The 10,689-nt window shown below is 37.3% G+C and overlaps 1 protein-coding gene across 1 annotated transcript; it reads right to left on the bottom strand.

The window, feature by feature from the left end:
• Positions 1-1,164: 1,164 nt before the first annotated feature.
• On the bottom strand, positions 1,165-10,150 carry LOC149082645 (cytochrome P450 2J2-like). The gene is made up of 8 exons (XM_089235919.1): positions 9,834-10,150; positions 6,818-6,942; positions 6,578-6,681; positions 5,982-6,283; positions 5,523-5,635; positions 2,445-2,697; positions 1,553-1,740; positions 1,165-1,446 (listed from the first exon to the last, which is right to left on the bottom strand). The coding sequence occupies exons 1-8, from the start codon at positions 10,040-10,042 to the stop codon at positions 1,247-1,249; spliced, it is 1,494 nt and encodes a 497-aa protein (XP_089092045.1). The 5' UTR covers positions 10,043-10,150; the 3' UTR covers positions 1,165-1,246.
• Between the last annotated feature and the right edge of the window lie 539 nt (positions 10,151-10,689).

The raw sequence follows: 10,689 nt of genomic DNA, 5'->3' as shown, positions 1-10,689 counted from the left end.
ATTTCATAATAAAAAGTAGCAGAATATGATAGCCCAAGATGATCAGATTTAAAACATTTTCGCACACAATTCGAATATCAAAAAGAAAATGATTTAATATGTTGTTTCAAACAATTTTTAAACTTGAAATACCGTACTTTCGACAGTCAGTAACAGAAAATTTCTCTAGAAGAGAATTTCTTGTACGCTCATCCCTAAACTCGGCGTGCTACTCGAAAGGTTGGTCCTGCGTACGCTTCTGGTTGCAGCTCTAATAATATTCATGAAAATAAAATCTGCATAAAACTGTACAGTTTTTGAGAAAATGGCGAAGATTATTATTGTGCTGAAGGGCACAGCCTGTTCCTCATAAATTCGGGCCCTGTGCAAACATTAATCTTTTCCCTCCCCACCCCCCCCCCCTTTTATATAACATTCTTTGAGGCAACTTTTTTGCAGTCGCAAGCACAATGCTTGTTCCCATCATCAAAAAGTGCACCCTTATCAAGTTTGGCATACGACTGCTTGAAATCAGGATGATTTTAATCGTTGAATGTAATTTGTACAAAGTGTTCAAATTGGGACGTTAATCAAGTACTCGCAAACATGAAATCGGACACGAGCATCAAGCACTTTGAAAGCACCACAGTGCCCGCGAGCAGCAGGTTGAATATGTCTGCTACAGATTACAATTATGTAAAAAGTTTACATAATTACTCTCAAATTAAATTCCACGTTTGGAAATATTCTACGGACAGGAAGGTTAAAAAAAATAAAGGAAAGAAAATCCAAATTTGTGGGCCTCCTAAAATTGCAAGGGCGAAGGGCACTAACGCGAGCTCTTCGCCAAAACATGAAAAAGAAATCGACCAGCATTTTAACATGAAATTCTACCAAAAAATAATTTTCAAGACAATCATTTAATTTATAATTTTACAATTATAATTACCGTTAATTTAAATTTACCTTCAATAATATCACGTAATGCACTACGTGGCCTTCAAAAGTGTCAATGTTTTTTTTTGTTGACATCAAAAATCGAGAAAAACTTTATGAAAACAACACTGAATCTTCACGAAAAGGAAAGGGAAATTGAACGAAAATCCAAACCTGGTGGAGCAGAAGAAAAAGGAATGCCTCTTAAAAAATGGCCGCCTTTCAACAAGTTTGAGTCACGCCTGAGTGATTTACGACACGCTTGATGACAGGTGTGCCAGTGGAAAGCGCATTGACGCAGAAAAAACGCACCAGTGTAGACATAGCTTATCTACAACGTTGTGTGTCCTTCAACGTCTCTCGGGAAGAAACATATATCTTGTGGTTTCATGTGGTACGTGATGGCTCCGATTCCATCAAAGCTCGGCTTTTGTCCTTCAGGCAACCTTAGTTTGTACCTCTGTAAAATACAAACGAAGTAAAGGAACGTTTCCACAAGGGCCGTTCTTTCACCCATGCAGTTTCTTTTCCCTATGGAGAGAATTCGGGAGAACAAAAATTATTTAAAAAGGATAAAACATCAAAAAAAAATTTATGTATTAAATCTGAAATTTTTTTTCCCGAGAAATCAACTCACCGAAGGAAAATGGCATGTAGTTGATATTCTTGATAATTTGAGTTCCATCTCCGCTCAGAAATCTGTCCGGAACGAATTCATCAGGGTTATCCCAACATCTCGGGTCGCGATGAGCGGCCCATAGGTTAGACATTACGAGTGTTCCTTTCGGTATTCGGTAACCAGCTACTTCTGTGTCTTCCAAAGCCCTGAAAATAAATGCGTAGAAAATCTATATATTACTGTCGATGGTGATCTGGAACCAAATCACTACAGTGGAACCTCCCCCAACGGACACTTTCCATTAACGGACACCTCCCGTTAAAGGACGCTTTTCTGATTCCCCGGTCTTATGGAATAGAGCTTTAATGTAGAATTAAAGCAATCTACAAATATACCGCGGGTCACTCGAGTGTTCTGGAAATGTGCCGCGCCCACTTGAGTCATGAGGAAATGTGTCGTGGGACCGCTTGAGTGAACTGGAACTGTACCACACGAGTAACAAAAGTGATATAATGAATTTATTAAAGATAGATTTTTTTGCGTTCATGGCCTTCAAATAACATTAAAATTAACAGAAATTGATTAATTATAATAACATATAAAGGTATTTTCTTCCAAAATTTCAATTTAAAAAAACATTTTTTTTTTTTGCATTGAAAAAATAAATTTTTGATCGTGGGAGAGGGGCACAAGGGCCCCCCCCCCCCGTATACGTCTCTGACTCTGATCCCACCAATATGCGTTAGGATTCAGAGGCGCAGAGCTGATGAAGAAATTTTGCTGACGGGGGGGGGGGGGGGGGTCAAACATGGGTAAATTTCTGGGAATTGGCGCCTATGAACATTCTTACCAATCTCAGAGATCACAAGTATATAATCTTTTTCCCCGTTTGGTTCGGGATTGAACTTACATCCTGAGCACACCGAGAGGGACTATTGTCTGCCACCTCTGGATCTCCATGAGTACAGACTGCGTATACGGCATGGATTTCTGGTCTGAAAACGAAGGACTCCTGTTTCCAATGACTTCATCAATCTCCTTCTGAACCTTATCTTGAGCATCAGAGTAAACGGCAATCGTGTAGAAGCACCACATCAGTGTTGTCCGGACCGTCTCGCTGCCCGTGCCGTACAATATCTGCATCGAGTCTGGTATCAGTTTTTCTGAATGAAATCGAACAAAAAAAATGAAAATAAATGTCAGCAAAAATCTGAGGCTCAACATTATCCGTTACTATAAAATACATGTGATGTGTGCTCAACCTTTAGCAGATTGCAAGCCACTTCATTGGTTTGAAAACGTGTCGCGGGCCAATCATATGATCTGTAAATGTGCCGAAGATCACTTGAGTGCTCTGTGCTGCGAGTCACCCAAGTGATCTGAGAATGTGCCGCAGGCCACTGAAGTCTTGTGAAATTGTGCCGTGGGAAGCTTGAGTGAGCCGGAATTGTGCTGTGGGTAACTTATGCGCTCTGGAACAGTAACCACACGTCCTGTAAATACGTCATGGGTCACTTGAATGATTTTGAAATGTGCCGTGGTTCGTTCAATTGGTGTAGAAACGTGCCATCTTTCTACCATGATCCATATTCTTTTGAATTACCAGCTTATAACTCTTGTGGGGACGCAGCGGAGTCATGGTAGGTTTGTTGTTGTAAATGTGCTCAAATCTTGTGGGAACGTGCCGTATGCCGCTTGAGTGAACCGAAGCTGTGCGGCGGGCAACTTGAGTGGTGTGCACTGCTGGCTGCTTAGGTGCTCTAGAACTGTGCCACACGTCAGGTCTGCGAAAAAGTTATTCACACGAAGGGGTTATTTTTTGTTACAGACGAAATAATTAGTTCCAGTTTTTGTCGCTAGAAGGCGCTGCACAAAAGCAAATCACGTAAAATTTTTTTACCGGAACCTTTCTTTAATCTCTTCTGCGTCAGAAACGTTCGTAAAGCTTCAGCCGGAGATTCGTGGATTAGGTATAGTGTAACCACGGAAAGATGGCCTCTGACCTTCATCACGAAAAGAGAGGGTCCATTCGCTTCAGTAGAGAGAAATGGGTTGAAAAGAACTCCCGCAGCAACCCTGGAGGGGATGTTTATTTCCTTTTTTTTTTCCTCACTTCTCTCTACTGAAGATTTTCTCATTTCTCTCTATTCGTTATAAAGGCCAGACAAGATCAGAGATCATCTTTCTGTGGCCACACTATAAAATAACGTCACCAATAGTGTTTCATCCATCAAAGTCAACATTCTATAAGAACCTTATGTTAGCGACAGTAACAATGAATAAGTAAACAGTGAAATAATAAGTAACAGAAAACTTCAGAAATGAGCTATTAATCGTGCACCATGCCTTTCATATGACTCTGATTCGCTTATTTCCATTGATTTGTGTTCGTGCAATGCCCTCTTTCAACAGAAATTTGAAACAATTTCACTTCTATTTTCATGAATTTTTAAACTATTTATGAATTTGAGACACCTTGTGTATAGATAACTGGAGGCTATGATGAATTTTTTTGTAGGAAAAGACCATAGGCCGCTTCTGCGAATCGAGCCATCGCTCTCTCGCAAATCGGGCAAGTTCGTTAGACCACTACGCTACAGAAGAAAACTGACGTTTTCCTTCTTTAGAAAATACGTTTACGCTAAATGGGACATTGCAATGGATAGTCTCTTGACTCAGCTTCGTATCGCATCCAAGCATTTATGCATTGTATGAATAGCTGAGTGTGAAGCCATAATCTGTCCCTGTACGTCACCATCGGGGGGAAGGGGGGATATTGTCATCATAAGGAATTATATAACAGTTACGAGACTGTCCAACCACTTCGCTCTAAAGCCAGGTTTTCCTAGGAGCAGGTTTCTACAGCGCACGCAGCGTGAAAATGCCGATTGGTAAAAAACCCTGAATTTCAGGTTTTTAACCAATCAGAGTTTCCACGCTGCACATGGCGCAAAAGTTCTACTCCTAGGAATAGGTTTTTTGCGCCGCGTGAATCGAATTAGACCATTTTGAGCCGGCAGAAACGTGTTACATAATCACTCTACGCATTTGTGTTTTACTAGCTTGGCGCATCAGATCATGGCGGCTACATTATAGTATAGCTCCGGTTTGAAGGGAAGAGAAAGAAAATACAAAAGATTGAAGAGAACATCGGCAAAACGCACGACGCATTTGACTCCTCCAGAAGCAGCGACGTAAAGCGCTGTCGTGAGCCGTATTGCGCTCTGTAGGAAAACAGTCATGCTGCTTTTCTTATTGGTGAGTGGGCTGCGTGTCGCGCTGGGCGAATCACGTTGCGCGTGGCACAGGAAACCTGCTCCTAGGAAAACCCGGCTTAAGGGTAAAAAATGATATTTACTTCTATAGCGTAGTGGACGTTTCAACCCAAGCATTTCAGCCCCCCCCCCCAACTTTTTGTTCAGGACATCCCCCAGGTGACGTTTCTCCTCGGACATCTCACCCCTGACTTCTCTGACTCATTCATATAGCCACTAACTCGATCGCTCACTCAGTCGGTAACCCAACCTCTCGATCAATCATACTGTCACTCATCGACTCACTTGGTCACTTAAATGTCAACAAACTCACTCACACAGTCATTCACTCAATCGCTCACTCAGTCGGTCAGGGCAAACTGTCAGGGCCGAATTTTCCGGATCCCCCTGAACAGGGGAGTCGGAAGTGGTTGGAACTTGTGTGAGTGCTCGTCTTGATCTTTACGTAGGAGAAATTTTGATTTCTGAATCAATTCAGTGGATACTCAGTCCTCCTAACCAGATCATTGATCTGCCTGAATAGAGAGATAATAAGCAGGTGGTGGAAAAAGACAGGGCCATACTGGAAAAGGGTGCTCAGTCCAATGCCACAAACTATCGTGGATGCTGCAGCACCCATAGAACACCACGGCTTTGACTCCACTTCCCCTGTCCTAATCGACACGAACTGAAATGTGATAGAGTAATCATAAGAGATTGATTGGATTTTTTACCTTCGAACGTAGTGTTGGTTTTATTTCCTGAGGCTAGTTCTGAGAAATAGAAGTCGATGAAATCTTTTGTCCTGTTTTCGTCCGGATTCTCTTTGTGTTCTTCCAGTTTCTTGCTGGAAGAAGAATCGAAATCAAAAGGAAATTGATCCCTGGTTGATAGCCAAGAGGAAAAAAAATGTCTCGCCAAAGATCAACTTACAGAAAATAATGAACGGTGACAGGTTACAGGAAAGCAATTAAGTCTAAAAAAAGACACACATACGTCAATTCTCAATAATTACATGTTAGGTTATTAGTTTTGAATTATTAGATGGTGAAATTTTTCCTCCCTTAATAAAATCGATAGCCCTTTACGCACACTACATATTCATTTGTGTAAAATGACGCTTTTATCTTGATACGTTAATTACTGACAGAAAAGGCAACGTTGAGATTTTCACTTTAGATTCCTAGACTTACTTCGTGAATTTTGTGAATTCTTTGTACATTGCCAGGAGCTCGTCGATGTGCAAAAGTTTCCTCATAAAGCCTATGTTTTTGAACCATGGAAAGAAAACTACGGCTGAAGTAAGGCCGATACGACTTGATGCTTCGTTCAGAATCTTGTCTAGGATCTCCCTTTCTGGGTCCTTGTATTCGTATCGTTTGCCGAATATCAGTGCCGATATGTAATTAGCTACGCTCGAACCTAGATAGTAGGTCATGTCAAAAGGTTTCGAGTTCTGTTCGTCAATCACCTTCGTAAAATTTTCGATTTCACTCTGAAACAAAAAATACACGCCATTTCAGTGTATTTAGTAGTATATGAGTAACTAAAATAATATAATGACAGTTTTCGACTAAGAGATAGATGTTCACACGAATAGTTCTTGAACCATTATTGAAACCTTTTACAAACAGTTTGCTGTAAATACAAACTGAAACTCTCTAATTATGGAATTCTATGTGAATGCACATTTTACTAGCAGTAGATTAATTCTTTCGAAGGAATCGCGTTGCTTACTTTCGTATATTTGGTAAACTTAACGATCACGTGTTCAACATTTTGAACTCACTTTCATGTGGAATTCTGCTGAGCTGCCAAACTCGAGATCTTTGAACATTTTGTATGCAAAACGTCTGTGCTGATGCCAGATCGTCCCGTTATCAAAAAAAGGACCTAGTAGCCAATAGAGAAATAAATATGTATTAAAATTCATCTTCTTCTCCATGCTAATTATTTCAACCCCTTAACAGTGTCACTGTCAAATTACACATTCAAGAGGTTGAAAGTGAAGCCAAATAAACAAACTCACTTTCAACAGGCACGATGAAGAAACTCTTCTGATCAGGTCGACCCAATAAGGCTTGCTTTGAAAACGCTTCTCTGATTATTTCTCCGCTATTCAGCACCACTACGAGTTTGGATCCAAACTTAACACTAAAATTATATTACCGATGCATCATTATTTTAATTACATGATAAAAAAAATTAATGACAATTCATTACATTTGTGCGAAAGTTTTACTCAAATAGGTATGATTAAATTTAAATTTGGAGAAAAACCAAACGTCAATTTTTGTTTGCCACGAAAGTATAAACATGATAAAATGAGTAATTTTTTTTACGTTTAGTTCTGTATAATATTACCATTTTGTAAAACCACGTTTTTTACCACTTTTGTTGGAATATTACCATTTAAAAATATCTCATACAATGCAGTGGTTAATCTTTTGCACCCTTTGGGGAAATCATTTCCGGATTTAATCACTTTTCAGCATCGTATTGCTATACATGATCCAAAATAATGAACACAACGCAAAATACTGGTTGATTAGCTTTGTGCTTTCTTTGAGATGCACCCATATACCTTTTAAGAGGCAAATAGAGGTTAAACCATACGATAATTCACTTTCAAAAAATTTCACAAAATCCAATGTTATTCTAAGCAATACGAATTACATGATACCTTTTATAAGCATCTTAATTCGTCAGCCATTTTGCCAAAAAAAATCATTAAAACTATTTACTATCTGCAGCGTGAAACTTAAGACCGTTTCACCTCAAAGAGCTTGTAAACCGTTGGCTATAGAACATACATTGAATTCGAAAAGTTATTTAAATAACGTGCTCATCTCTTCGATGTGTCTTTTATTTTACTACGGCCTGTATATCTACCTAAATACAAAATTTAATTTTCTATTCAGTCCCCTCCCCCGTCCTCTAACTTCCAATCAAAAATCTGTTGCCCTCTGTGTCCTGATAGCAACAAAAAAAACCTTTCTATCTTTTCAAGTTCAATATTCGCTGAGATACTCAAATTCAAAAATTGCTGAAAATGAAGGAAAAAGAACACCATACAAAAAAAAGCGTGAAATTATCTGTTCCGTTTGTTTTTGCGGTTCTTTACCTCACTCTCGGCGAGTTTCGAATTTAAATATCGCAGCAAGTATTTAACTTAAAAAACATGGAAACACTCCCTCTCTCTCCCGCTCTCTCTCTCTCTCTCTCTCTCTCTCTCTCTGTGTGTGTGAAACAAATGAAATATCTAAGAGATTGGCAGGTTTTTTTAAATATCTTTTCTAATTGAAAGTCTAAGTATGTCTCTATAGCGGATGGTTTACGAGTTATTTGAGGTGAAACCTTTCACTCTGTCTAAATCCTAAAGAAAAATTCAAAATCATTAAAAAAAGGTAGGTTTTTTTTCTTTTAGTTAATTTGTTGTTTGTCATCATAAAAAAAATTATTAATACAATCCGAGGTTTTATTCAGATCTCTCCGTTAAAAGTCTCGCTGCGGAGAGCAACAGGCCTACAACGGTAAAATTATTTATTCTATTATTAAACTTTACTCATAGTTAGAAAAATTTATGGCAGCACTACGCATAACAAGTAAAAATAGACAAGATAATGGAAAAATGACCAGAGAATGGATTTTTAATGCGGTTTATTTTAAAATATTTTACTTAAATTATGCTATTTTTTATGCGAAAAAACAAAAATCGTTATTTTTTATGATTTCAAAAAATGTCCCATTTCCCATAAATAGAGTTTGAGAAGTAATTTTTCATGACAAACCTCATCAATGTAGTAGCGAAATCTAGAGAAATAACGTGGGTTCACACGTTTTTACTAACGATGTTTGCAGATCGCGGATGAAAAGGGTAATTGAGATGATGTAAATAATTATAGCTAAAAACCACGTTGAGAGAGAAAATTAATAGTCTAAATGGGAATAATGGCTATATATATATATATATATATAATACGCTCAAAAATGTCTTGGAATAAGAAATAACTGCTGCCAGCCTGTAATTAAGAAGATGCGAAAACCTGATTCATGAATATGAATTAATTAATTTTTGTAATTAGAGAGTGATTAAAGAAACGTTAAAGAGAGAAAATCGAAGGATAACCGTTTCTTCAGCATGAAAGGTAAGAAATCCATCGGAAGAATGTTTTTACTATTTTACTAATTTAAGAACCTTTTCAGTATAGATAGAGAAAAAGAATAGAGAGAATTAAAAAGTTTGAGGCTGAAACTGCAAAAGAATTGAGAGAATCGGTATCTCTCTACACAATACTAAGCAAAAATATTGATTGAACTCGGAGGGAATATCAAAAAATGTGACATATAATTTCAGAGAGATTAATATAATGTAATTAATGATATAATTCAGAGATTTTCAGGCTCTGAGAGATTTATTTTGAAACAATTAGGTAAAGAAATGAGTGAGGCATTTAGTTTTCTTCTATGAAAAAAGAGCGCTTCTAGATTTCGTGTGGAGATTGACGTCTTACTTTTTTGAGAGAACTGAATTTATTAGGTTTGTGAAATTACTAACCGAATTACCATCAGCTTTTCTTATGTCTTGAATTTCGAGAATATACATGATAAAGTAATAATTTCCATGAGAAATGAATTCAAAATAAAACTAATCAATATTCAAATAAATTAATTTTAAAACTAATAAAAATTCAACTAATTCCACTTTCAAACCGATCAAAATTGCACTTTGAAGCTAATGCAAATTCTACTTCAAAGAAAACCGAAATTCTACTTCAAAACTAATCGAAATTTCAGTTTCAAAGCAATCAGAGATTCTTTTTTTTTTTAATTAATCGAAATTCAGCTTTGAATTTAATCTATTCCACTTTGAAACTGATCAAAATTAAAATTAAATTAAATCACAATGATGGCTTTAAGAGACAGATTAAAATTCAGATTAGAAAATCAAAATTTGAAATTAGAATCAGTAAATAAAATCACAAAATTTTCTTTCGATCAGATTTTCATAATTCCAGAACTACAAAAGGTAAATTCGAATATACCTGATAATGTCACCATATTTATTTCCCAGCTCCATCAGCTTTAAATGTGGTTTGTTTGTTAGAAATGGCATATATCCAACAATGGGCAAACCGTACGGTCCTGGAGGAATATTTTTCCATCTACGATGGTATGCTAAGAGAGCTATTAGAAATAATATAACAGCTAAAAGATCATAGCGAGCGAATGCGAAAAAATTCAAGAAATCCATTTTTGGCAAAGTCAAATTTTTTTTTTAAATTCTTGAGCTTTGATGAGAGCGGATCTAACACTTGTGGTTACGTTAACGAAATTATGCTTATAACAATGGCAATGCAGAGAGTTAACGTGCGAAAAGTTTCATAAAGATAAAGCAAACATTCGTCCTTGAAATTGATCACATGACTGATATCGTTTATTAGGACAATGAAATCACCAACTTCAAGGAAACGCCGTAACGTAATTAACACAGGAGGAAAATATTCCATTTTCAACGAGCTTGGAAATTCCTTTGTTATATAATAAAAGAATGAAGTTTCGTTTTCGAGTCTGATTCTGAATATTGTACGTGAATTTTGCTGTTAATGAATATGGAACCAAGAACTGAAATTTTTCTGCTGAATTGGAGTTGCAGTTTTTCCCCACGAAAGAATGAAATAATTCATTTTCGGTTCTCTTTTAGTTCTGTATTATCCAAAAGAAATTGTGAAGAGTCGTGTGCGGAAAATTCGCCGACAAATTTCACCTCCACGCAATTCAACGAAAGGAAAATTCGCCGACGTGACAATTCACCGCTAGGAAACTAGGAAACGGTGAGTGAGTGGATCAATAGGCCAGTGAGTAGGTGAGTAGGGGAAGTAAGCGAGTGTTTGATCAAGG

The sequence above is a fragment of the Pholcus phalangioides genome, unplaced genomic scaffold (genome assembly GCF_987345545.1).
Source record: "Pholcus phalangioides strain wild (caught in Gottingen) unplaced genomic scaffold, Ppha-v1.0 ptg000009l_1, whole genome shotgun sequence".
NCBI lineage: Eukaryota > Metazoa > Arthropoda > Arachnida > Araneae > Pholcidae > Pholcus > Pholcus phalangioides.
The sequence above is the reverse complement of the archived record's forward strand: the minus strand, read 5'-3'. Positions and strand labels throughout refer to the sequence as shown.